The sequence below is a fragment of the Phalacrocorax carbo genome, chromosome 1 (assembly GCF_963921805.1).
Source record: "Phalacrocorax carbo chromosome 1, bPhaCar2.1, whole genome shotgun sequence".
Lineage (NCBI taxonomy): Eukaryota > Metazoa > Chordata > Aves > Suliformes > Phalacrocoracidae > Phalacrocorax > Phalacrocorax carbo.
In genome coordinates, this window is record NC_087513.1 from 57,367,694 (window position 1) to 57,395,307 (window position 27,614).

Genomic DNA, 27,614 nt, shown 5'->3' on the forward strand with positions numbered 1-27,614 from the left:
GAGGTGGCGCAAAGCGATTCCTCCGAGACACAGCCACCCCTGGCTGGACCGTCTCCCCGTACCCCCAGTCCCTCGCCGTCCCCACGGCCGGCATTCCGCTGCCTCTCTCCCACCCCTCCGGGTGCGATGAGAGGCTTCGGGGACCGGGGCCGCGACCGAGACCGCGGCGGGTAAGGGGGGGGTGGGGTGGGTTGGGGGGAGGGGGGAGCTGGGGGGAGGAGGGGGCTTGGCGCGGTGCGGGTCGCCACGGCGTGGGGGCGGCGGGGGAAGCCGTCCCCCCACCTTAGGGGCTTCGGGGGAGGAAGGCCGGGGCGGAGTCGTGGGGACGAGGGGGGAGCGTTTTCCCCCCAGATTCTCATGTGGGGGTGGGCGGGAGCTGGAGTCTTTATTAGGACGGTTCTGGCAGCAATGGGGGGTGGTGGGTTGTTCGGGTTGTTTTTTTTTTATTATTATTATTTAGTTTTTCTCTCGTTCATGTGTAGCTGTGTGTGCTTTGCTTACAGTTTTAAGGCCTGCCGTTTCCTCGCCCCTCCCTTTATTTTCTGCCTCTTCTTTACTTCCCTCCCCTCGCCCTGGGCAAGCCACGAAGGTCTTGGTGGCCCTGGCAAGGGTGGTTGGACAGCCTGCCCTTCTGGTTGTCATTGCTCCTTCTGGACTTACTAGAAAGATGGCAGTTGGCGAAGGATCTTTCTCGGTTGCACTCCCAGGCTTATCGTGAGAGGAAAAGAGATTGAACACTGCTGCCGTGCAGGGGACTTGCATACTCGGAAGGGCGATCTCAGTAAACATGGCCCTGGACCACACTTAACGAGCATGACCAAGCTTACGTAGCAGTCAGACAGGAGTTGTCTGTGTGGCACTGCAGAGGCCTAGTGCTTGATATGCTTGATTCTGGTATTTAAAGCAAGATTAGCCTGGAAAAGGTTTTTACAGGTTAGATAAATACAATGGAATAACTACAATGCAGTAAATACAATGGAATGCCATATAGTATATAGCTAGTTTGAGACAAGTTTTTTTAAGGGTTGAAAGTAATAAAACGTTCATCCCAAGCCTTTTTAAAGAGAATGTTAGTTCTAACTTAGGAGAGTGGCGTTTGCTGTTCCTTAAATCACAAGTAGTTAGGCCTCAATTCTTAAGCATTAACAAATAAACATATCATGTGGGTTCTCTTAATATGGCAGACTAGATCTCAGTTAATGAGTCGTCTTGTTTGTTGGATTCCCCCCCCCCCCCTTTCCTTTTCTTGTTTTCCGTCCCCACTGGGAGATTCAGGAATATTTTCTTTAAATGTTGCAATGCATTTTAACATTTAGTTGCTCGCGTCTGTAGAGAGAGATAGTTGTATCCTTGCGTTATCTCACACCCACATTTCACGCTGTGAAATTAAAAGATACTTCAGTTTCTTTCACAGACAGGAGGGTTCTGGTGTTTTTCTGCTGTGAGATTTCCAGCTCAGTTTAACACAAGGACACCGGAGTAAATGCTTTGGCAAGTCTGAGATAGTTCAGGCTCCAGCTGTTTTTGGAGTTTAGTGAGTGAATTTGAGTATGCAGATTTATATAGTTACTTAAAAGAACACAGTCCAAAGCACTGTCACAACACTTGGCATGCCTTAAAATACGCGTCAATGATTTTGTGTTAGAACTTTGGTTATAGGTGGGTGTTTTTCTTTTAGATCAGGGGTTTTGCATAAGTGCCTGCATGGTTCTTTGTGAAGTTTTTGGACATTTGCATGGAAAATCGTTTCCTCAGCATATTATCCTGGAAGCTTTAATGCATCCGGATTCAGTTTGTTACATATGTCTATTTAAGTTGTGAAAATGTTTGTAACCACTAATAACCATTGTACTTCATAAATAACCTTTATAAAATTTTGGGCCACCCAGCATGCTGGTTAAGCACCATTTGAAAGTTTATCACCTCGGTGGCGATCCTTCTGTAGGCTAAACAAATACAGGCTTTCTGTTTTTCTCCTGTCAGGAATGAGTTGTAGGTGACTCTTAGAATGGAAAGTTGTACTGTTTTGCTCTGGAATGTAACAAATTTGCTTGGTTCTGTCCCAGAAATGATGGGACCGGTAATATTAGAGAAGAATGTTTTGAGTTAGTTTGAATTCACACTTGAAAAGAGAACTGTTGGCAGATCAGTGGAATAATCTTATATGTAAATCAGTTTAACTGGAATTGGAATCTCGTTTAGTCAGAACGTAAAGTGTCAGTTACTGCCAGTTTAGCCAATAAACTTCAGCAGAGACAGGGCTCGAGGACTGCTGCAGGCCTCACTTCTTTCAGGTCAGCATATTGTGTATTATAATGGAGAACTGAAACTACGTGGCTTCTATGTAAAATACATTGATTCTTCCCTCTGGATAGCTATGCAGCAAATATTCATAGTACCCAGCGGTTTCAGTGTCCAGTGTAGTAATCAGTTCTTCCATATGTTTCTGTTCATAAGGAAACTTACTGACCCTTGGCTTAAGTGAGGCTATGGGTTTCGTTAGTTCTCCTTGGATACAGAAATGGTTGTCATCTTGATCTCAAGGTAGCGTGATCAGTAGCAGGCATCTTCACTAAAGGTGGATGTTCCTGTAAATGAAAATCTATACTATAATTTTTTACTTTGTCATGAAAGAAAATGTAATGCTTAAATGAATTTTTGAAGTTGCATTCCACAGTCTTTTCATATGACAAAAATTGCTGATTATGCAGGCCGTCAGCGGGATCTGTTAGACATACTAGTGAGAAAATAAAGGATATTTCTAGGAGAGGGGACTTAAAGAAACAGTTGCAATAAAGCTAACATTTTAAAACTTAGCAGGTTTTAAGTTAACTTACACCTACCATACTTAGCTTTTCCAACAATGTAACCCATTCCTGTTAGTATGTTGATTTGAGTTCTGTTTTTTTTGTCTCTTAATCGCTATAATTTAGAGTATCCATTGGGAAGCGATTTAAAGAATAAATGTAGGTAATGTCTGAACAGATAGTGTTGTACTTATATCAGAAATTTATTTCAGATCTTAATTTTTTTAGTAACTTCCCCCCCGCCCCCGTCCCCTCGTTACTAATATAAGATGATTGCTTTGGGATTTTTGTTGCTTTTGGTTTGTTTCATTAACAGTTTTTGTACTTACTAGTGGACTGCCTGGGTGAGGTGCAGACACTTTGGATTGGCCAGCTAAATAAGTGTCTTGTCTTAAATGGGCATTTCTCATGAATTCATGTTTTGCAAAAAGCTGTAGCTTTATTAGCCAAAATCTGAATTTGACCTGATAGCATTTGGAAAAGTACCTTCTGCTGCATTTGTATGATACTAATGAGAGAGCTGTAACTTTTTCTGTGGAATGTTAAAATATATAATTTATAATATTTAGAGTAAAAATGATTTTATGCCACTCAGTTTTCAGTTACTCTTACAAATTATTGATAGAAGTTCATGTTTTGTCTACTGCATCATGTACTCATTACAGTTAGTTCTTAACTTTCTTAAGTGTATTAAATGAACAGGGTGAGCGAGAAAGAGCAGTAACTTCTGAGTAATTCTGCTCGTTGGGAATTTTTTAGCAGAATAAATATTAGCTTCTTACTCTCTTGAGTCTTCATCAAAAGCATTTGAGAGAGGATACGATTTTTCCCAGGTACTCCCCCCCCACCCCGTTAGACTCTTGTTTAAAAAGATTTTTATTTTTTAAATTTCACTTCTTTGGTTCCAGAATTACAGATGGACTTGCGGGCTTGGCTGGACCTGTGTGCTTTCTGTTCTTCACTCTTCTGTTTTTTATTTGAGGCATACTGCTTGATAAGAAAGGAGAGAGACACAGAGGGGGAGACAGGGAAGTAGCTATTTTTGTGTAAAACTAACCTTGAGAGAGATACAATGAACTTGGGTTTTGAGGTTTTTCTCGTCCCTTTCTTTCATCTAACCATGTTTTATGTCTGCTGTCATATCTTTCCTTGAAAATGTGTTATAGCTGTGCCCACAGCTTTGTCCCGAGGGAAGAAACCTTGATGTAGAAACCTAGAGGCAGGAGCTTTAAGGCAGTAACTTACAAATGGCTGTACTGTAAGGAAAATTTAAGATGATTTTGGGTTTAGAACTGACTTAGAGCAGGTTTATGTTATTTCAAAAAGTTGTATGCCATCATAGTGGTTGGAGGAGGGAGAGGTGGAGTGAGTTTTGCTAGGATATTGTGCTCATGTGTGAACTTGGGGGGAAAAAAAAAAAGAGTGGAAGATGCTTAAGAAACCTGCAAATTCCAGAGTAATTAAATACTCTTGTTTGTAACTAACATTGACATTCCCAGGTTTGGAGCAAGTCGTGGAGGTCCTCTTCCTCCAAAGAAATTTGGTAATCCAGGGGAACGTTTACGTAAGAAAAAATGGGATTTAAATGAACTGCCCAAGTTTGAAAAGAATTTTTACGTGGAACATCCGGAAGTGGCTAGGCTTACTCCGGTAAGTTTTCAGATCCTGTCTGTTCCATTTTGTCTAGCACAGAAAATGTCACAGATGGAAAAACTTGTCCTAGGAAGCCTGGGACAGCGTGTAATAGAACTGTCTTTTCATTAAGCTTGTTTAGTATGTGTGTACTCTGCAGGCTACTGGTTCTAGCTGCCTTCAGTATTTAACATTAGCAAAGGTGATGCTTCTAGTCTTAGCTGTTTTTATGAGATATTTTACATTTGGTCATTTGTAATATGTCATCATAATGCTTGTCTGTTCTAGCTATTGGCCAGTGTAGATAAGACTTAGAGGGGTTGAGGGTTGCAGTAGCAGGGAGGCCCTGGAAGGACCTAAAATAATGAAATAAGTGGCAGAAATATATGAGAAACGTTTGAAAGAATATTTTATTATAAGAATAATTCAGGCTGAAAGAGACCATGGGAGATGTCTAGTGTAATTCTCTGCTCAGAGCAGGGCTGACTGCAAAACTAGAGCAGGTTGCTTAGCCCCTTGTCCGTTTGAGTATCCCCAGGGATGGGGAGAGTTTATATCCTCTATGGGTGGCTGTCCCAGGGCTTAGTGTTTCTCACGGTATTCCTGCTGCCTTCCCCCCCCCCCCCATTATTTGCAACATCTCTTTACCGACCCATTGGGTAATTCAAAGTAGCAGTTAAATTCCCCTCTTAGCCCTCTCTTTCCCAAGCTAAATAAATCCACCTCTCCCAGTCTTTCTTCGTACAGCCTGTACTCCAGCCTTGCCCCCGTAATTGGACATGCCCTGGTAAAGCAGTGTTGTTCCTACACTGGGGGCTCCAAACTGGATGCAGTACTTTGTGTTTACTCTGTAGAGTAATCTCCCCTTCCTACCCCACTCAAGTTTAGAGTATTTTTTTCTCCTCTTCAATATCTTTTTATATTTAGAAATTGAGATATTTTATTCTTAACATGAGCAAACAAGCCAACAAAATGTTCTTATCCAATTACATAGACTTACAAATCTTTATGTGAAATATTAATGAGATTTATATGGCATAAAGGAATTGAAGGAGGCATTGGCTTTTTAAAGAGACAACAACTTGAACTACTAAGTCACCGTTAGCGTTAGCTGCTGTAGCTGTCTTTGCCTTAGCCAACTAAAAGAATTTTCATGTTTTTCTCAGAAGTTGTTTTCTTTTTATACCTTTTCATTCAAGCTCAAGAGATTTTCACAAATAGTAAATTTATTACTTTGGATAAAGTGCATGTTTGGTACTTGTATGTGTCTTTCTGTTGATTTTTTAATAAGCATTATAAGGTCATGAATTGTAGAAGCATGTTGCAAACTGCAGTTGGACTTGCAAGATAACCTAGACAAAGCTAAAACACTTTTTCTAATCCTAAAATTATGCTTATGTAGATACACATTTCAGAAATATTTTAAGACATTCCGTTTTTTTTAAAGAATTGTGAGGTCTTAGGGTATCATTACGATGTTGCCTGGGCTGCTTTCATGCAGACAACAAGGAGTGCTGGCTCCAAAAAGATTCCAAGCAACGTTTCTGAGTTGCAGGTTGTGCAGCAAGAGCTCCGTATTTAACCACCTCTGGAATGTGTTAACTGAAGGAAGGGGGACTGCCCTGCCTTCTGCCTGTTTGTAGTATATTAGGGCCTATTTATTTTCTTTAGTTCTTGGCACTGCCACATAAAACATGTTTCTTATCTGATCCTCTGTGTCTAATCACCTTTGGAGCTGTTGATTACTTCTTGTTCTAGAGGCCAGAGTAAAACTCTTAAAAATACTATATTAATGCACTTTTTATTAAAAAGGGCTGGTTGGAAGGAGAGAGGGACATTTGTCCTTCTAGACTACTTAGAGAGCTCATACCTCTGAATATTGCAGAAGCTGTGTGATAGCTCAATCTCAAGAGAAAATCCTTAGAAAAGCAGTCCTTTTTAGACTGCTGTTTCAGTTCAGTTCTCTAATGAAGCTGTTATCCAGAGGTGTGAAGTGAGTTAGTAGTTAGAAACATGCCCTTTAAGTCTGCCCTGACATTTGACATTTGTGTTTCCTTTTTTTTTTCTTCACATAAATAGTATGAAGTTGAAGAATTGCGAAGAAAGAAAGAGATAACAATTAGAGGAATGGAGGGCTGCCCCAAGCCTGTGTTTGCCTTCCACCAGTGCAGCTTTCCACGTAAGTATTTTGCCATTTTTTTTTAACGATAATGATGATTACTCAAAACCAATAACTGTTTAGGCCTGTTCTGTTTTCTAAAAGGTCTTCTGAAGCTTCAGTTATCCTTTATTCTTTTCTCAAATTCTTAGAGTATGTGATGGATGCCTTGATGGACCAGAACTTCACAGAACCCACTCCGATTCAGTGCCAAGGCTTTCCGCTAGCCCTCAGTGGTCGTGATATGGTGGGCATTGCGCAGACTGGCTCTGGGAAGACCCTAGCAGTATGTATTCTTCCCTTTTATTTATTTGGTTAGTTTTCCTAGTTGCTTTGCAGAAATTATCCTTGGCTACTTGTTAGTTGTTTTGGGCTTGTCAGTACTACAAGCATAAAGTGAGATGATTATATGTTTTTAGAGCTTGCTTTATTGCATCATGGGTGAGACTTAAGTCTCAACTCAACTAGCCTGTCTTATTCACAGGCATGTATTTTTGTGTGTCTTTCTTTTTGGATGCTTAGTCACTTCTCTTTGGCCTATGCTTACATTGTGGTTTAAAAACCAGTGTCTGCTCTTCAGCATATTTGTTGTATTACCTATGCAAGTAAAGGTGAAGAATGGTTGAGTCTTAGAGGCATATTTAATTTTATCTGCAGTGTTTAAGAAGGAATTTTATCCTTTATGAAAAGCATTGGTTAGAGCCAAAGTTGCTCGATTCTGCTAACTTAGGCTCCAAATTTAAATGAGCCTTCCTTTCAGAGGTGCTGCGCAGCTATATTTTGTGCTCATTGTTATGAGCACATGACATTGCATGTCAGAGCAGGTATGGTTGGTCAGTAGCTCTGAAAATGTTATGTTCTGTTGGATAATAACTCTGTTTTTGCAGAATCATGATTTTTATATAGCCAAGGCTTCTTGCTGTCTCTCACATCAGGTGTTGGCTTCTTGAAGGGATGTTAGCCTAAAGTGGGCTCTTGCCATGATCCAGTTGTTGTGGCAGGTGATCATTGGCACTGAATATCGAAGTCCTGTGTTTTGACTTCAAGTTCTTCTGTTTTAGTACTTGCTGCCTGCAATTGTTCACATCAACCACCAGCCATATTTGGAGAGAGGGGATGGCCCAATTGTAAGTGCTTATCTGTTCTCTTCCTTTTTGTGTCTATGACATGGCATCGTTAATGAGATGTGTACTTTATTTAATTGGTATAGCAGAATAGTAAGTAGAGAAATGTTTACTGTCACAACATGAACTTCCCACTTGGTTGAAATTCTGTGCAATTGCTGACATAGTCTAAAGATACTTAAATGTTTTAGCTAATAAAGACCAGATGGTCCAGCTTTGCTTATGGTATCTGTGCAAAGCCCTAAACTTAAGGATGCTTGTTCAGCTTGGCTATCCTGAATCGATTCCTTTTGCAGTGCCTGGTTCTAGCACCTACTAGAGAGTTGGCTCAGCAAGTGCAGCAGGTGGCTGATGATTATGGCAAATGTTCAAGGCTGAAGAGTACCTGCATATACGGAGGAGCACCCAAAGGGCCCCAAATCAGAGATCTAGAAAGAGGTAATTTAAAAACAGGTGTTTGCAGTTTCTGGGTAAGGCGCTATTGTAAAATCACTGTAAAAACCAAAATGATCTTCTTAAAACCTGTTTGGAGGGGGGTGTGTGTGAATGAGCAGCTGTCTCTTTCTCCAGTTACAATAATGGTGCCTGAAGTATTTATCTTCTTTATTGTGTAGTGACTTACTTGAATATTAGATTCCTTTCCATTTTCTCTTTGAACTTTCGACTTGTGGAGATGATCAGGACATAGGAAAGGGGAAAGGAAACTTAGCAAAAAGGAAGAGGTTATTTTGAGGAAATGTAGTAGCAGCAAGTTTAAGGAATGATTTTTCTTAAGCCAGATTGCAAATTTTCTGCCCCAGCTTATTCAAATAATCAAACCTAATTTCTGAATGTATAGAAACTTCTTTAGGCAGTGGCTTTTGGTTTTAATATTGTTCTTAAGCACTGAGCTCTATTTCCATTCATGCACCCCATAATGTTCTGTAACTGCCTTTCCATACATAGCAAGGGGCTGGAGTTGGGAGGGATGAGGAACCATGGTTCTACAGCAGCCACTGTAACACAGTAGTGCTCAAGTGACCCGACCCTCATATTGAGGGCTAGTTACGTACAATTTGAAATGCAGTAATGTGCTGATGGCTTTCATCTTCACTAGGTTAAAAAAATGTGATAGAATTAGGTGAAAAGAGTTAAGAAGTATTATCAAGGTAAGCTTAGATATACAGATCTACTCAAGAAATCAGAAAAGTGTACTTACTCCAGTTTGCAGAGTCATTATTGAAAACTGCAGTAATGGGATAAAGGCATGTGTGGTAGAAAGCTGTGGGATAGCTCTGTTCAAGAAAATGGTAGTGCATTCCAATTAAAAAGTAGCGTCTTCAATGAAGAGTCAAAGGTTACATAAAAAAATGTTGGGAATTTCAGCTTGGTGGGGTTTTGCACACCTTTCTGGAGTGCTGTAAAATAGGTGTTCTGCTTATGAAGAAAACCACCTGGTTAGAGGATGTGGGCAGGTTCAGCGCTTTTAGTCCTTTCAGGTGTTACTGGCTTTGGAGGATTGCTAAGTATTTTCTGCAGCAAAGATTACTGAGTCCAGAAAACATGTTGGGTTTGTTCTTTTTTTTTCTCAGTTGTGATTTTTTTGGTATTTAGTGAATTTACTTTGGAGGAGTACATAACTGACGACAGATTGCAGTTTCTTCAGTCTCCCTGGCAGACTAATGGCTCCATTAGAAATCTGATTCTTGCATGAGCTTTATAGAAGCTAGAAGTATGCCCAGCTTTGACAGCTCTGAGGAACCCAGGTTGACAGAGACAAAAAGATTTGGTTTGCCACAAAATACTCTGCATCTGTAAGTGCAGTATCGAGAAAGCTCTTGAAGTTTAGTTCTTTTTCACCTCACTGCTTACCTAAACTTACTTCTGTGGACATTCCAGTGACACTGAAGGACTCACCAGTAAGATCTGGGAATTGGTGGGAACCATTCTCTCCTTTTAAGGAATGTATAAATTGGCATACCTGATACTAGTTTTTGAATATTTGAATTCTGGTTTTGTGCTAACAGATACGGGTAGGGTGGTTGTCTGTCACTGTTGATGCACAATTACCTGGCATTAAAGCCCATGCTATGGCTTTATATATATAAAAAAAAGTGGAAGTAATCTGACCTGTATACCAAGAGCAACACTTCATGTTTGCTTAATGTGAGGAGTTTAGCTGGAGTTCGCTCTTATTTTTCCAGAGAGCTCTTGAGACTGTAATTCTGGGTGAAGGTGGGTCAGGCTTGAGTAGAAGCTTATTTTACTTCTGATTTTTGGAAAGCTCTTTACTGGTGTTTTCTGACAGTAAGCTTTTAGCTTCTATACTGCATTTATTATTCTAATGGCACTGTAACAGTAATTTCAGAATGAAAAAAAAATGCTAGAAGAAACTAGGGCTTCTACTGAAATGACTCAATCTTGGGTACGAATGAGGGTGGTGCTTTTTTTTTTTTAAAACAGTTTTGCTCTGGAAGGTGATTCATTCTGACTAAAAATACCAATTGACATTCAAATGAAGAGCCTTACTCTTTTTCCTCATTCTGTTTTGAAGGTGTGGAGATCTGCATTGCTACACCAGGTCGCTTGATTGATTTCCTTGAGGCAGGAAAGACCAACCTTCGTCGGTGTACGTACCTGGTGCTGGATGAAGCAGACAGGATGTTGGACATGGGGTTTGAACCCCAAATTCGTAAAATTGTTGACCAGATAAGGGTGTGTGAACCTTATAAAAAGGCAGCCTCCTTTGGTTTCCCATTCAAAGTCCAGCACCTTAACTAAATCCATTTTCCCTTTTTCTTAGCCTGACAGACAGACTCTGATGTGGAGTGCCACCTGGCCAAAAGAAGTGCGCCAGCTTGCCGAGGACTTCCTGCAGGACTATGTTCAGATCAATGTGGGAAATTTGGAGCTGAGTGCCAACCACAATATCCTGCAGATAGTGGATGTATGCATGGAGAGTGAGAAAGACCACAAGTAAGCTGATTATCCTATCATTTCAGGTTTTTTTGTGGTACTTAAAAATCTACATTGCTTTGAGAGCCAGGTGTGAATTCTGAATAGTGAAGTTAATTGTAGAATTATTTAACCTTTGAGTGTTACCAAATAAGTAAGTCCTGTAACTAACTAGTCCATTGCATATATTTAACCACACCTTTGTACAACAAATTCAAAATTTTGTGTGATAGTGACTTATGTGGATGTGTGTTATGTTCTCAATGCGAATTGAGAGTGTGCTCGTATATTCTTGTATATGTGGATACACATCTTGGCTTTCATGTCTATTTTAGACTGATACAACTGATGGAAGAAATCATGGCAGAGAAGGAAAACAAGACTATCATCTTTGTGGAGACAAAGAGGCGATGTGATGATCTCACTCGAAGGATGCGCAGAGATGGGTGATTAGCTTCCCCCTTCCCTCCCCTTGTTTCTAGTGGGAAACAGAAACTGTAATCAAAAGCAGTAAGGTTTAAGTGCTCATGATGCTATTGTTGGGAACAACTTGTCTATTCTTTTCTTGGCTGAATTCAGTCTTAGTTTCCCAGAAGGTTCCAGGCCATCAAAGCAAGATGAGAGGATTTGTTAGCTGGGCAGCTTTTAGCGTATCAGAACACTGATATGGTGGCTGGGACTGTGTCAATATAGCAAATGTGATTTGGCTTAGGTGGTTGTTTATAGACTCATAGAATCATTTAAGTTGGAAAAGACTTAAGATCATCAAGTCTGTGTAGGTAGTGGGTTTAACATGCAAGCAACAAACCAATATCCATGCTAGGTAGATACAGGCCAGAGGAGGACAGGGAATAAAATAGTTCTCAAGTCATTTATTGTTTGCCTTTTTACCAAAAATACGATAAAGCTTCCTCTTGCCTTTAATGTATGTACTTTCTGTCTATACTAATGTGCATCTCTGTTTGGCAGTTGGCCAGCTATGTGTATCCATGGAGACAAGAGTCAGCCAGAAAGAGATTGGGTGCTTAATGGTGAGTCCACCACTGAGGGGAGAATAACTCGGGCTGCTGTACGTAATTTACTGAGGCGTGTTTTTCTCCAGTTGTCTTTTTTTTTTTTGTCTCTGTACCCCATAGATGCATTTCAAAAGAACTTCCTTTGCCTTTGTACTTTTAATTTCAGTACTTGTATTTGCCTATTTATTTTTTTTTTAATTTTTGACAAAAACACAGTGGGAAAATTGCTTAACCCAGAGAGCTGGGTTTTGAAAGATAGCTGACACCTTACATCCTGACTTGCTGGGGTTTCTGAAATTGACCCATCTTACACAAGTTCTGGAAAATGAGCATTTAGTGTAAATCAAGATCAGGTAACTTTATCTTTTTGAAAAATCTTACTTCATAGCATGCTTTGTTTTACAGAGTTTCGTTCTGGAAAGGCTCCTATCCTCATTGCTACCGACGTTGCATCTCGTGGGCTAGGTTTGTACACATAGACCACTCTTGCCTACTGCTGCATATTTTTCTTCTTTGGACTGAAATATGTTTTCTTTTAAAAAAAAAAAATCAAAGCGTGATTTTCCCCCACATGTGAAATACGTTTTTTAACATTAATCTTTTTTTTTTCTTTCATATTCAAAGTCTCTTCCTGCTCCTAATGAACAGGCTTTGGTCTGCAGCAAGGCCTAGGCATGACCAATCGATCGCCAAGAGGGAGAAGAGACGTCCAATTATGCAACCCAACCCTTCCACCACACTCACTTCTTCCCCAAGTCCGGCTTTTGTTGCTGGATGATAGGGATGGATTGCTCTCAGTACAGAGCGTGTCAGATAAAGTTCAAGTAGGAAGTTGTGGGAGAGCATTTCAACAGCAAATAGCTAATATTCTCCCCGTATGACACACCACAGATTTGAACATACCAACCCCACTGTACACGCATGTTTACCCCACAGATGTATTCACATCTGAGAAAGCACTGCTCCAGATCTTTGGTCTTGACATGCAACCTTCCCTCCTCTGTGTTCCTTCTAGGCAGGACCACTGAGATGATATATGGCCTTTAACATCGTGTTACCCAAACATGTAATTGAATCGAAATTGCACAGCTCTGTTTTGGTGGTATGAAAATGATCTGTCTGGATGCGTCAGTTGTGCCCCCTTCTTTAATAAGCATACTTGTATTGTGAAACACGTGTGCTAAGCACAGTCCCTTATACACTTGTCCACTCTAGAAGAGGAGGATGACTTCTGAAGTGCTCCGAATTTAATAATGGACATTGAGTATTGCCCCCTCCCTGAGTTTGGTAGAAGATAAACTCCTTGGGGGTTGATGTCTCACTGTAGTAAATTTTAGACAAAGTCATTGCAAGCCATTGCAAATAAGCTCAGAAAAATCTCTAGCTGTTAAATATCTCAGTTGTCTGAGCTATTTTTTTTTTTTTATATGCTGAAAGGGTGGCTGTGCTGTGCATCATATGGTCACTTAATACAGGCAGACCATTACTAGACTTGGCAGCCTTTGTTCACACAACCTTCACCCCTCCTTCCCCTCCCCCCTCAAAAAACGTCCGACACTTCCTCAGAGAGGTGATTATATGGACTTCAGTCTCTGCCCTCTAGGGTCATGTCTGGACCTGTGCAGTTAGAACTTGGGCCTGTTGGGAGAAGGGACTGAGGCCTGAAACCAGTTTGTATGAAAGAGAGCTGCTTTCTCTTAGCAGCATTTTTTAAACAGGCTTGCTATGTGCTGGTAGCTTCTTTGTGCATCTTGCCTAGACATTTAAAACAGCCTCACCCCCCTCAAAAAAACACTCCCCGCAAAACTACTCAATTGGATAACACTTCAGAAAACAAGTCTCCCCACTTCCCATCCTCCACTTCACCTGAGCTAAGGGGGAAAGGTAACAGAGTCTGTTTCTTGTTACTGAACAACATCTCTGCTTATTTTGGGGCCCTGAGTTTGCTGCTTCTTAAAATAAGTCACTTAACTGGCAAACTTCTGGACGACTTCCTCCAAGATCCTGGAAAGTGAAGGCTTCTACCTAAATAACATAAAACAGGGGCGCGCGCCTTTTGGCTGAGTCACCAGGGCTTTCCCTCTTCCTAATGGAACATTGGTTTCAAAAAAGCTTCTTCCAGGTAAGTTCTGAGTCCCGTAATGACTTCTTTGTGATAATTCCCTGGAGTGAGGTCCTCTCTCTGCACTGACTTTTTTTTTTTACTTTATTTTTTTTTGTTCAGTCTATTAAACTAAAAACATTGAATTTGTTTTGTTTTGTTTTCTTTAACAGAAGCTTTGATATCAGCTGCAGATCATTCTCAGTGCAGGGGTGGGGGCACATCTACATTGATGGTCTAAACAGCTCTCTAGACTAGCATGTTTGCTAGCTTATACCTCTCCTGATTAATAATCAGAGACTGTCTGTGCCATAGGGTATTCTGACGGTCTGACAAAGGGAATGTTTCCCAGGTAGCTGTCAAATATGAATTACAGTTTCAATTCTTGATCCTGCTACATTATCTTCTAAAAGCGCAGGAAGATTGTGAGTGTGCGCAAACACTTTGGAGCATGCTAGACTGGAGAAGCAGAGTCTTGTACTTGCTCTGGTCTTTTCTTCAGCGAGCTGCGTGCTCTACCAGGACCACTTTCTAGTCTGGAAAACACCCTTGCATTTTCCTCTTCCTGCCTTCCCATTCTTCCCACTCCTCCCCAGTCAAGTCAGTTCCGTCTGCATCGGTAGCTGCAGTTCCCTGTGCTTTCTGCCAGGAAAGCAGGTCCTTGTATCCTCCCCGGTAATTCAAGTCACTTTGCTACTGATGGATGTGCAAAACGGAACTGACTGAGGATCATGTAGCCTGCAGCTTGTCAGACTAGTTACACCCTGGCTGTGAAGATGCAATCTGTCATATGTCCTCCTCTTTACTTCACTTTCCCCTTTTTTAAAAAAAAACCTGTTGCATCAAGGACCCTAGCTGGAGACTCGCGCAGCCCCCTGTGAAACCTGCCTTCTCACTCCCTTTTTTTGGTGTGATTCAGGACTTTGGAGTCAGCAAAGACTGAGGAGCCCCCCCTTTGCTGTAATAAGAAACAGACATAAAGTCCCCCTCTTGTCACTACAACGCTCTTGTTTTTATTTTTCCTACAACCCCTTCGAAATTGATGCAGTCTGGGCAATAGATGCAGTCTGACCCTTTGGATGTAATTTTTGTATCTTCATTTTTTTGACAATTGCCCCTAAGAGCCCCGAATAGGGGACAAAAAGCGTTGGAGGACCTGAAACTTACCTGAACCCAGGTTCTCCGGCGCTTCACTACCAAATGGGGCTACAGAGAAGCGTCTAAGCCAGTTCACAGAGCGAGCGTGTGTGGGGACTTCTCGCTGCCATGGACCCTTGATGCATGCTCCCCGCGCTCCAGTGGTCCCGTGTCAGAGGGCGGAGTTTTCGAAAGGAGGCCGCCAAAAATAAAAGGCAAAGAGACGGGATCGGCTGCAGCGGTTTCCCACAGGAGGAGGGAGTGTGCATCGGTCTGGTAACAAACAGAGAATGTTTCTCTCTTTAAAACAAAACAAACAAAAAAAAACAACAAAAAAAGGAAAGGAAATCACAAAAATCTGTGTTTTATCTTGGATATTTTCAGAATATTCTACTTAAAATGCAGATTTTTAACTTTTTTTTTTAACGAGCTGTTAGGGCACTTTCTGTAATACCATGCTTTTTAAAGTATTGTATACTATAGCAAATAGGTGTTCTTGGTAATTGAGGTGCTTTCACTGAAGTGTTACGCTAACATTTACTTTGTTTCTGTCCCATAAGTTTATGAAGTCTGACTTTCCAAAAGGCATGCAGTTCTGATCTCCTAAATTTCAATATTTTGTATACAAAGCAGTTTTGATCATTTCATTTCCTGCTTCCATCTGATGCTGGAAGTAGGGAATTGCTAATGGAATTGAGGATTGTCCAAATTATGACAGCTTGCCAGAACTGGACAGAACAGCACGGTGAAATGCTAGCGCAATGTATTCTGGTGATAACTACGAAGCTGAGTTAAGATGTTCTGGGTCTGGATAATTTTTAATGAGTTGGCTGAATAATACTAATGTAATTGGAGTGTCTTAAGCTTTAGGCTAGGGAAAGTAGTTCACTATATTTTATTAGGACTGTAAAAGTGAATATTTTTAAGATTGCGTTTTGTTTCATGTTACCAAGTGGAAGGTAAGTGATCTCACTACCATTGTTATTTGTTAGACTTCTCCCAACAGAGTAAAAGCTTTACTGTGGCGGTTCTGCCCTTCCTCCACCCCAGTTTGCTCTGTCTGATGGTGGCATTTTCACTTTCCAGATTGTGTTGTTTTTTTTTTAAAAAAAAAAGTATGAAATTCAATTAGCTCATTCACAAACGTCAGTGTCTTTGACACATGAAGACAAAGAAATGCATTCCGGGGAGGATGAGTTTGAGTGCAGGGCAAAACTGCTTTAAAATTACCACCATTTTTCAGGACACTGATCTTCATTCCTGATGATCTTAAATTTGAGTCTTCTACTCTTTTGGGATGAGTCTGTCTTGTATTTATTCCATGCAATTACTAACTTTGTATTTTTTTTTCTTATTACTGTCACCTGCATTCGTGCTCCCCACCTTTCGTTGGCACGTCCTCTCTTCTTCTCCCCTTTCCTCAACCCCACCCCTTCACTGTGCTTCGCACCTGGGCACTTCACAAGATGTGGAAGATGTTAAATTTGTGATAAACTACGACTATCCGAACAGCTCTGAAGATTATGTGCATCGTATTGGCCGTACTGCACGTAGTACCAACAAAGGTACTGCCTACACGTTCTTCACACCAGGAAACCTGAAACAAGCCAGGGAGCTTATCAAAGTGTTGGAAGAAGCCAATCAAGCCATCAATCCAAAACTGATGCAGCTTGTGGACCACCGAGGAGGAGGAGGTGGTGGTGGAGGTAAAGGCACATGGGGAAAGGGCTACACGGGGAATAGGTTCCCCATTTTGAGGGAGGAAAGACTGAAAGAGGGTAGGGAAGTAGTAAGCACAAGTCTAAGATAACAAACGGTAGTTTAGTAATAAAGCTGTTTCATACCCAAGAACACATTACACAGATGTAATACTTCCATCCAGAAGAGAGGTAGTCCACTGTTTTACCTTAGCTGTAGAATTCTTTTTCTCCTGAGAAGGTCGTCACAAAGCTAATTTTGCTTGAATTCGTTAATTCCTTGCAGTTCCTAAGCACAGGCAACAGGATGTGTGTACATGCACATGCGAAATTGAAATCAACAAAAGGACTACACTGGCTTTACCTTCAGGGACTGAGACTATTTTTCCTCCCATTCCCTGAAGGAGTAGTAAGTTTCATTATATTTCCAAGTTAGTCCTGAATTTCTTCTGTTTCTTTGTCTCCAAGCGCATGCATTAAGAACCCTTTTTTAACTTTGTATTTACACCTTGAATAAAATGAAGAGGCGTACACACAGCTGTGCAGGGAAGTTCTAGTCAGTCAAAAGAACTTGCTCCTTGTGGGCAAAATTGTGGATGTAGACGGGGGAGAAAGGGTGGCATAATTGTACCAGTTCATTGTTTAAGACTTGTTCATGGTACTAAATCTTAATATATTCATCGCCAGGAGGTCGTTCTCGTTACCGAACGAGCAGTTCAGTAAACAACCCTAACCTGATGTACCAGGAAGAGTGTGACAGGAGGCTCCGGGGAGTGAAAGAGGGCCGGAGAGACTCAGGTGGCTTCAGAGACCGTGAGCGTGGTGACAGTTATGCCAACGGAGCCAACAAGACCTATGGCAGTGCCTACGGGAGCCCAAATTCCGCTTTTGGGGCAGCACAGAGCCAGTATGGTTACACTCAAGGGAGCTATGGAGCAGCTGCCTATGGCACGAGTGGCTATGGCACTGCAGAGTACAGTGCTAGTGGCTATGGTGCCAGCACCACAGCTGCCACCGCTGGGAGAACCTCACAGAGCACTACCCAACAGCAGTATGCAGGGATGGTGGGGCGCTCGGGCCAGCAGCCACAGCCGCTCATGTCACAACAGTTTCCGCAGCCCCCTGCCACTAACGTGATGGGCTATATGGGACAGACTGCCACCTACCAGTATCCGCCCCCTCCCCCACCCCCTCCCCCGTCCCGCAAATGAGACCACTCGTCCACTGGTGACCAGTGTAGACCTCTTGCATTTAAAGGAACCTTTTCTTTCTCTTCTTTCCCATTGTGATGTCTCTCTCATGCAGGTTAGACTTAGAATTCACCATTCAAATCCCTCGAGCCCATTAAAATGGCCCCCAGTCCACATTACTGACCCTGTCCTCTTTTTTTTTTTTAATTTTTTTTTAAAAGATATATATAGTTGACTGGAAAAATTATTATTTTTTGTCTTGCATGTTGAGGAAATTGGAAATTTTATTTTCTCTAAAAGAAATGGGTATAAGGCAGATAGGTCCCAGCTCGATCATCTTGGTGTCTAAGGTTTGTGTGAAAACTTGGTTTTGAGGGGAGGAAGTTTCTATTCTGTAACATGTTAATTTAATTCCAGGAATTATCAAGAGAGGTGGGAAACTTGGGGAGCTAAAAAGCACTTCATTTAAAATGATAAATGCAAGGGAGCAATGCTCACTTCTCCTAATCTTAATTATTTTCTTTTTTTTTTTTTTTTTTTAAATAGCTCACTATTATTGCTTGTAGTCTACTGTAGGTGACTTTCTATAGGAAAACTCTGCTCATTTGTCTGAGCTGGGCGGTGTTCGGAGTATGGCCCCAGGTACCTTGTTGGCATTTTCTGCAGCTCTGGAGGCAGCTGCCCCATCTTCTAATACCTGTAGCAGCCTGCAGTAGGGAAGGTGGGATTGAAACCCCAGTGTCAGAGACCAAACCCATCTTGGATTCAATACCTGAAAACGAGATAAGTCACTGTAGGTACCGCTGCTATAATGTTTAGCCAAGTGAATTCTTCCCGTACGATTGTTTAATTGCAGCATCACAAATGTGTGGAGCCTGGTTATCCTTCAGTGAGTTTCTGCTCTCAGATCCCTGTTGGGTTTCTTGAGAGAAGTCTTACTTGAGATTCCAGAAAGTAGAGGACTGAGATGATGAACAGCATGTGTTGTTTGTCTGTCCTTCGCAAACAAACTACCTTTTGCCACGGGTAATGTTCCGAATGCCGCTACGCTGAATAAAATGTGACAAGAGTTTTCCACACTTAAAATATAAGAGGTTTGAAAAGGGTGGGTTGTGGGGGAGGGCAAGGGGAGGAAGGGAGGAGGAGGAGGAGATTGCCTGGAATCTCCTTTTCATGAGGTAAGCGGTGAGCTGGTTAGTGCATCTTGATTCTGAAGCTTTATTTCTTTTGTACCTTGCTCTGACTATTGCTTTTCCTGGCTTTTGAGTGCGTTTCCCTGCTCCATTGGTCCCTTTGAGCTGAGCTCTCGCAGGTAGGTAGCATTTTAGAAAATGTTAGAGAAGAGTGAAATTTTAGTAAATACGTAATTAAAACTTGTTTATTTTACAGGCTAAGGTGGGTGTGAGGGGGTTTCCCCTTTAGTAAAGCATGTTGTTGATTTGTTATTTCTAATACCAGACGGTTCAGAGACAGTAGATGATAATAGGAGTTGGCTGCTCTTGATCTGATAATATGGCAAAAGAATGGATACATCTCCTGGTTTGTGAGGTATAATCCCTGCATTATGAGAGTGCAGGGTTTGGTTTTTGGTTTTTGGTTTTTTGTTTTTTTTTTTTTATCTTGGCGTTCTTGCATATGGATGAACAAGGCAGCCCACTCCTTCTGTAGCAGAGTTGGAACTTATTATAGCCCAAGAAAAGAGCTTGCTTATACAGAAATTTTTTCTTTTAAAATTTAATTTCTTCCCAGAGTAAAATTTTGGGGGATGAATGCACATGTGTTGTTTTTGTGCAGTACACAGGTAGGTTGCTGACACAGAGGGAGAAGGGAGAGATCTTCCAGAACCTTGGTTCCCTCGTCCCATGTTCTAATTCCAGTGCTTGGGCAGGAAGTTCCTTTGCTTGTGTTAAGTGAAAGCCAGAAACATTTTGTTTATCCAGGCATTGACTGATTTGTCTTTGGCCTCTCCCTTGCAAGCAAGTGCAGAGCCCTTTTTTTTTTTTTTTTTTTAAATTTGTGAGTTCAATGCAGAAATGTGTTTGAGGGGTGTAGGAGTAGAACATCTCACTGACTGGCTTTAAAAAGGGTCTCTGGACCACCAAAGCTGCCTTACAGTCTGCTATAGCTTTCACTTCTTTTGGGGGGGACGACTTGTGCATGTGTAAACGTCTATGCCAAGTCGTGCAGTGCGTTACTGCCGTTGAGGTCAGCTGAAGTCCAGGGTCTCGGTTCAGTTCAGAGTGTTAACCAGACTGCTGAATGCATAAATGCACCGTGGCATGTGCTGCCCCTGTCCCACCTGGTGCTCGCTGCTCTGTTCCATATACCAGCTGGAGGGCCCTTTTTGATAAAGCGTTAGCGTCTAGTATTGTTTGCCTTGTTTTCAATCTGTAAAAGTTTGTGGGAGTGTCAAATGAGTTGGGTGTCTCCTCCCCTCCCACTTCCCGAAGCAATTTACTGTTTGGACTTCTCTGAACAGCGGAAGGGTTAGTGGATTTGTGTGGGATCAGCATCTCGTTTCACACACCTGCTGGTCTCTGAACACATTCCTGTTGTATTAATGAAGACTTGAGAGATTCATAGATCTGTGGTGTTCAGACACAGGATACTAAGAGCTATGTTACTATTCTTAGTTTGTAAATTGTCCTTTTGATACCATCTTGTTTTCTTTTGTAGGTATAAATAAAAACACTGTTGTCAATAAATTGTGAACTTTGTCTTTATTTCTGGAGTGTAAAACTGTCTTTGTCCCTGTTCTTCCCAGTTCTTAAAAAAAAAAAAAATAATGTCAAAATCAAGGAGTTGGAAGCACCTGTTGGCAACCCACTGAATTTTAATTGAAATTATCCCTGTTTGTAGAAGATAAGGAACTGTCAGTGAAGGCGGGTGAGTGGGGGGAATGTTTGAACTCTTGCAGAGTTGGGAGATTGGTGTCACTGAAGGGAATGGGTTTTCCCTGAATGTTACAGGACTTGAACAGAATGGGGGTCGGGCAGAGTTAACTGTTGGGAGGATGTTAGTTTATACAGAGTTAAAAGTAATAGTTTGTAGCGCCTGCTGTGTCAGATGTGGCCACCCAAGAAATGGGTCAGTGGCCTTAGTATTTGTTATCAGGCTTAATAGTGCTGTGTTCCCTTTAGCACAGGGACCTGTTAAAGGACCGGAGGACTAAAGGTAGTGACAAGTTCCCTTATATTCCCTGTGCTGCCTCGGGGTCAAGGTGGAGGCGAGTTTTGGAGGTAGATGCTGGGAAAAGCCAGGAGAAAATAATTTGCACTACATCAGTATTGGCCAGCACTAGTTACTAGCACCAAATTCAAGTCAGAAGAAATTAAAAAAAAACAAAACAAAAACTACAAATTGCAGGAAAGTCTCATACGGATGAAAAGCGTATCGGCTTTCCAGGCCTTGTCTTCCTGGTGCTGGAGTGGGACTCGGCTGAGCCGTCCGTTAGTCAGAAAGGGCTGGGAAAGGAAAGCTGTGATCTTGAAGAGCTTCATCTTTGGAATTTCTTGTGTTGCCTGTGGAAATGTCTTCAAACAGGCATGGGAAGGCTTAGCTTCTTGCCTTTTAGGACTGTAAAGAGAAAGAGAAGGTAATGAAGGAACTGCTGTTACAACCATTTTTATTTTTTTTTTAATTTGCTACTTAAGGTGCTGGCCGGCGGGTTGCCCGGTTCGCAAACGGCCGTGAGGTTATGGCTGTCAAATAGCCCTTCGCAGGCACCCTCCCTGTGCTGCTGTAGGCTAGTGGGGACAGAGCTGTGCTGTCTGCGGGTCATATGGCTGTTCCTCCGCAGTCACGGCTCTATGCTGCCAGCTCCCAAGAATCCCATTCATTGCATCTAGGAGAATTTAGCAAGAACGGTGAAATTAAGGAATTGTGAGAAGAGGGGAGAACTTGTGATCCTTGATGGGAGACAGCCACTGCGAAATTGCTTCCAAGGGCAGAAACTCCACAACCTACTTATTCTCCTTTATGCTAAAGGAAAAGGTTCTTGTCTTCTTGTCCATGGTTACTTTCTCTTAATGTCCCCTTTTTTTTTTTCTTGGTGTAGTACGGAGTCTACTGTTCTATCCCCAGTGCTTTCCCCCTCTTTTTAATAGAGAACATGGCCTGAATAAATGGTCTGTGGCCAGACGCCCTGAGCCTGCCCCATCTCATCTGACCTGGAAGCTGGGATGGGAGGTCTCGGCAAGATACCGTGGGCTTAGGTGAGGTAGATGGAGAAGTGGCTCCCCTGGCCGCATGGTGGTCAGTGGTGCAGAGTCCGGCTGTTGGCCTGGTGCTGGCCGTTTACCCTGGGGCTGGGGATGGGTCAGCACTGCCCAACGCCTTTGTTCGGTGCCAGGGGAAGGGCAGAGCAGGCCCTCAGTGGTTTGCCGATGATGCACAATGTGGGGGCACAGCTGATAGACTGGATGGGGTCAGAGGGACCGTGCCAGGTCAGAGAGAGGGGCTGGTGGGGACTTCATGGGGTCAGCAAAGGGAAAGGCCGTGTCCTGCCCCTGGGGCTGAACAACCCCGTGCAGCGGTATGTGCTGGAAGGCAGCTTGGCAGAAAAGGCCCCGGGTGGGCTGATGGATGTGATGTTGAACATGAGCCACCAACATGCCCTCATGGCAAAGAATGCAAACAGCCTCCTGAGCGACATCGCCGGCAATTCGAGGGAGGTGGTCCTTCCTCCCTAGCTGGCCCTGGCGAGGTGGGTCCAGCTCTGGGCTCCCAGTATAAAAAGCAGGGACATACTGGAGCAAGCCCAGAAAGATCACAAGGATGGTTAAGAAACTAGAGCGTTGGATGTGGGAGCACAGGCTGAGGGGCATCTTCTCTACGTGTATAAATAAATGCCTGATGGGGGGAGTAAAGGAGACAGAGCCGGACTCTGCTCGGTGGTGCCCAGTGACAGGGCAAGGGGCGATGGGAAATTCCACATAAACGTGTGTTACGGTGAGGGTGGTCAGACACTGGCCCAGGTTGTCAGAGAGGCTGTGGTACCCCCGTCCTGCAGATAAGTCAAAACCTGACTGGACAGGACCTGGAACAACCTGCTCTGGGTGACCCTGCTGTGAGTGGGGGGAGGATTTGATGATCCCCCGAGTTGCTCCTGACCACAGCTGTTCTGTGAAATACAAGCTTTTGGGACCTGAAAGCTTCCTTCCTTAGAATATCTTTCAGGTCCTTGCGTTAAATAGAAAGGAGCTCACCTAGTTTTGAAAACACGACAAAGAGAAGTTGTGTTCTATAAAAATCCCTTTACAATGCTTTGGTATAGGCTCTGAAGTCTTATTAAATACATTTCTTTATGTAACATGTCTTTGCTTTTTTTGCAGCATCGCTGCCCTTTTGTCTGAGCTCTACTGTGTCAGGAATGTTTTGAAAAGATGGTTTGGGGTGGTTTTTTTTTTGTTTGTTGGTTTGGTTTTTTTTTTTGCAAGAGTGTGAGAGATGTGCAACCTGCTATAATATTTCTGGTTTTCATAAATGACTGCAAAGCATTCGCATGCCTTCAGTCACCTTTTCTCCCCCATGATCCAGGATATTTATGTAAAAGGAAAAAAAGCAATTCTCTTCCTGCTGTGACATCCCAGGGACAAATGTTTTTTTATTCTGCCTCCTGTAAAATCTAAATTTTGCAGTTTTATCACTAGCAGTGTGAGACTGAAGGCCAGAAGTTGTTTTTTTTTTACCCCCTTTTGTTCCACCATCCGGAACTACACAGGGTATACATTTCTCCCAAAGTACAGAAGGACACGGGATACACGAATTGAGTGAAGCTAAAATGGGAATTAAGGTTGGTTTTTTTTTAAAAAAAAAAAAAAAGGAATTGATGTGGAGCACCTTGATGGCAGTTTAACAAAGTACTGTTCTGGCTACAAAAATGTTTTAATGACAGAAGGAAGCCTTAATCTGCTGAGGCCAGCCACCTGCTCAGTGCTCCTGTCACCTCTCTATCAGCAGGTATATTGCATGAAGCCACCAAAAATCCATCCCTCGAAACGTCAAACACGGGTCGTCACTACTGCTTTTGGCAGACTAGTTCGGGAATATGAAGGAGGAAGAAAATATTTGTTCGCTCAGTTAGATTTCATCAAATTCTGTCCTCTTCAATAGAAAAGTATCTAAAAGCACGCTTCAGCCTTAGCAAACCATAGCGTGTCCCACCAAAGTTTATGCCCTTGATGCACTTGTTAGCTCTGGTACGTAGCCATTTACCAAAGCACGTCGCTGACGTAGAAGGAGCATCTGATTTTGGGAAACAGAAAAGGGGGGGTCTTGCCCGTGCAGATGCCTGTCTTCCTACAGAATCAGTTCTTGAGAACGTTACATCTTTTCCATCAAAGGAAAAAGTAGGCTTAATAATAGCTCCATATGTCTGCAGTTGCTTTCTCAGGTACATTGTCTGCCTACAGCTATTTTTCTCGCCCCTCAAAGTATTTTTTGCGTGATTCATAATCTTTCAAAATATACATAGAATTGAACATACTTTCATTGTTAACTTCCCAAGGTGGGGTTAAACCAGGCTTAGCTCTGGCTTAGCTTCTGCTGCGTTTCACATGCACATCTAGAGCCTTGTGAGCAGAGATGCCCACATGCATTCAACAGTTTTTTCAACAGTTTTTAAACTGGATTTTAGGTGGGCAATGTGCATCACAAATGCCGCGAAGAATAAAGTCACATAAGGATTAATGCACGGCAAGCTGCGGCTCCACTGCACGTTGCAAGAGTGCTGAATGAACGTTTTGGATTTATACCAACTCCTTTACCTACCTTTGGTAACGTAGAGATAGAAGAAGTCACAGTAGAAGATGGTTTGTACCACCCCAGAAACTACAGCGATCTGGTCATAGAAATTCTCCGTGTAGTAGCGCCAGACCCAGTTGGCGATGTAGAGAGCGCGGTAGAGGCCCAGGAAGAAAAGGTAGTGTGTTGTGATGGTCTCTGCTTCCCCCGTCTTGCTGATCATGAAGAGTTGAGGAAGGATAGCCACGGACTCCAGGTAGATGGAGAAGGTCCAGAGTATCTGTGAGATGCAAAATGAAGGCAGAGGAGAGTCTTAATTAATACACGTTAAGAGTCAAAGCTTTAATTTGGCAGAGCATTGATGTGCGAGGGGGATGAGTAGCGCTGCTGGAGTTGGAAAAAAAGAGCCTACTGTCCTCAGACTGAGAGGAGACAGTGCTGAGCAGCTATATAGATGGTATGGTCTTCAAGGCCTGCCAACCTTGCTTTTCCTGCCTGCTTTTGCTGTTAAAAATCTCAACTATTCAACATGTTGCTCCCTCTGCTGCATGGTGCTTCCCCTCCCCTTTCCTGCCTTAGGTTTTCCTTACCTCCAAGGGGGTGAAGCTGTGGTTCTCCAGAAATGACAGGCCTGTGACAGGGACCAGTAGGAACTCAAGGCGAAAGGAGTCATTCTCGCTGTCAAACGTTTTCCGGAATTTCCCGTAGATCATGTACACGGTGATGTAGGCACATATCAAAAAAATTACCTGGAGGAGGAAAGGGAGACAGCAAGACCTCACCTGCGGTTACACCTTCTGTGCTTGAAGGGAGGATGGCTTTGCCAAAGTCAAGATCTTTTTTAAGCTAGTTCCAGTGGGGCTGTGCCAGGGTGAGCTACTGGTAAATGCTTTGTCTGCACTGGTTTGTGGATTGACTTCTGCTGGAGATACTCCAGTAGTCAACTGAAGATTGCCCCACCATGAGGATCACACTTGCTTGAGCCCTCTAGGACTCTGTGTGAAGAGGTTGGTTTGGTGGCAGCCATCTGTTAATGCTCCTGCTGCACAAGGACACCCAGGCCAGTCTTGTTCTGGTTTTGGTGGTACTAAATGTGGTGGGCTCAGCTCGCTCCTTGACTCTGCTGAGGGGGTTTTTTGGTCAACAGCGGGCCAGCGACACCAAAGGAAGCATCTTTATCCACCTTTCCTATGTATAAACCCTGTTGGTGACAAGTGAAGAAGGTGGAATTGCTCCTTCTTCCTGCTGGCTGAAGAACTTAGTGAATGCATACCCTTGCCGCCTTGAGAAGCCACGTCAAGTTGAGGGGAACCTCTGCTTCCACCCTGCCCTCTCCTTACCTTCATCACGGTGTTATAGACAGAGATGAAGGTGGTGAACAGGTCCAGATAGCGGGTTGTGAAGACAAGAGCGAAAAGAATCTGACTCTTCCCAGAGATACCTGCATGGCAGGGAGAAGAAAGGAAGGTAAGGCAGATGAGAGGAGGGACCCTTAGGATGGTGGTTTCCCCTTGTGCCTTCTTTGGAAGTGTTTGTATGTAGGCGTTTTGCTTTGTGAGCCTGGTCTGGCCTGTGGGTGCTGTGGTAGCTCTAGACCCACCCCAGGACTGGCCTGAGTCTCCCTAAGTAGCAGGGCAGGCTGCTGCTGACACCCCTGAGCCCTGCCTCGGGTTATAGGGACCAGCGCTCGGTGGGCATGTTCACTCTTTGGCCAATTCAGTCCTTACTGTCATCAAAATGCATTTCTCTTCACTCCCTCACCCCCTTCACCTGCCCACCTCACCAGCAGAGTTGTGCGATGTGACATCTGCTGCATCAGGGAAGAGCTGCAGGATCAGGGACCAGCCCAGGGATGCTGACGGAGCTTAGTCACCCCTGGCGGGGAGAGGCAGCCAGACCCGCCCATTTCTCTACCTGTGATAATGGCCACAGTGCTGCAGCCCAACCCCAAAGCCTCCTGGGGACAAAACCATGAGCTCTGAGCAAAATCCTCCTGTGGGAAGGTGCTGCTCTGATTTCCTCACTCAGAGATGGGGCAGCCCCTGGTACCTGCCTGCCTGCTGGCAGGACCTCTGACCTAAAGCAGCTTTCTCTGGAGGTCATCAGTTTTGGTGTTCACTTCATCACCCTGACACCAAACCTGCCCAAGGCCATGAGCCTTGCCACATCACATCCTTCCAACGCAGCCCTCTCCTCCTGGCAGGGCGACTTCCCAGAGGAGGATGACTTCCGCCAAAGAGCCCGCCGGGGAGGGCTGCCAGCTTGCGTGGGCCATCGCTAGCCTTTCCAGCACCCATTTCTCTCACACCCCTCACTGAGCAGCCCTCTGAGAAGGGTCCCCTCCTTCCCCAGGGCGTGGGATCACTCACCGGCACAGGACTTCGACTTTTGGATCTTCAGCAGGAGGATGATGATGGCCAGCAAGTGGGAGACGTCCCCCAGGATGCGGAAGATGTTCATGGTGCTGGGGGGGCTCCGCTGGGACTAAGGGAGCGGGGCACTTCCTGCTGGCAGGGAGGGTGAGGGCAAGGAGTTTTCACCCCTCCAAGCCTCAACCAAGCAAACGGTCTCCTCCAGCTCAACTTTCCTTTTTTTCCCCAGTACGGAGCCCTCTCTTCTGGCGGAGAAAAGTTCAGGCTTCCCTCTCCCCTGGTTGCAAGTGCCTTTCCCCTGCCGGGTGCTCAGGCTGGACGTCTGCCTTGCTTACTTTTTCCCCAAGGTGGATTTTTCTCTCTGCCCCTCCCCCCCGGCCTTCCTCTCCCTGCTCCAGGCCAAAAGTTGGGGTTTGTCCCCTGGAGAGCCCCAGGCTGAGCCTGCCGAGCAGCCCCAAAAACAGTGCTGGGTGACGGTGACGTGGCTCCTGGCTGGCCGGGGAGGAGAGGGAGGAGGCGATGGAGGCGGGAATAACTGCGCTATTTTTCCCTTTTTTTCCCTTCCTCTTTTTTCTTCCCCAACTTGTCTCAAGTTACATGCGGAAGTGTCGTTAAAGGGGAAAAGGCAGAGGGAAAGGGGTCCCCATCCTCAGGCCTTGGGGACGCAACCTCCGGTGAGGGCTGGGCTTCCCGGAGACATTC

The 27,614-nt window shown here is 43.7% G+C and overlaps 2 protein-coding genes across 2 annotated transcripts; one reads left to right on the top strand and one right to left on the bottom strand.

The window, feature by feature from the left end:
• The first annotated feature begins 36 nt into the window (after positions 1-36).
• DDX17 (DEAD-box helicase 17) lies at positions 37-20,501 on the top strand. Its single transcript, XM_064454327.1, has 13 exons — positions 37-170; positions 4,307-4,457; positions 6,519-6,618; positions 6,750-6,883; positions 7,659-7,724; positions 8,018-8,159; positions 10,255-10,415; positions 10,504-10,676; positions 10,991-11,101; positions 11,625-11,686; positions 12,077-12,136; positions 16,376-16,615; positions 17,294-20,501. Exons 1-13 carry the CDS (start codon positions 127-129, stop codon positions 17,815-17,817), a joined length of 1,968 nt encoding a protein of 655 aa, XP_064310397.1. The 5' UTR covers positions 37-126; the 3' UTR covers positions 17,818-20,501.
• On the bottom strand, positions 20,500-27,563 carry KDELR3 (KDEL endoplasmic reticulum protein retention receptor 3). Its single transcript, XM_064454375.1, has 5 exons — positions 26,910-27,563; positions 25,881-25,981; positions 25,131-25,289; positions 24,568-24,820; positions 20,500-21,372 (listed from the first exon to the last, which is right to left on the bottom strand). Exons 1-5 carry the CDS (start codon positions 26,998-27,000, stop codon positions 21,332-21,334), a joined length of 645 nt encoding a protein of 214 aa, XP_064310445.1. The 5' UTR covers positions 27,001-27,563; the 3' UTR covers positions 20,500-21,331.
• Positions 27,564-27,614: the final 51 nt, after the last annotated feature.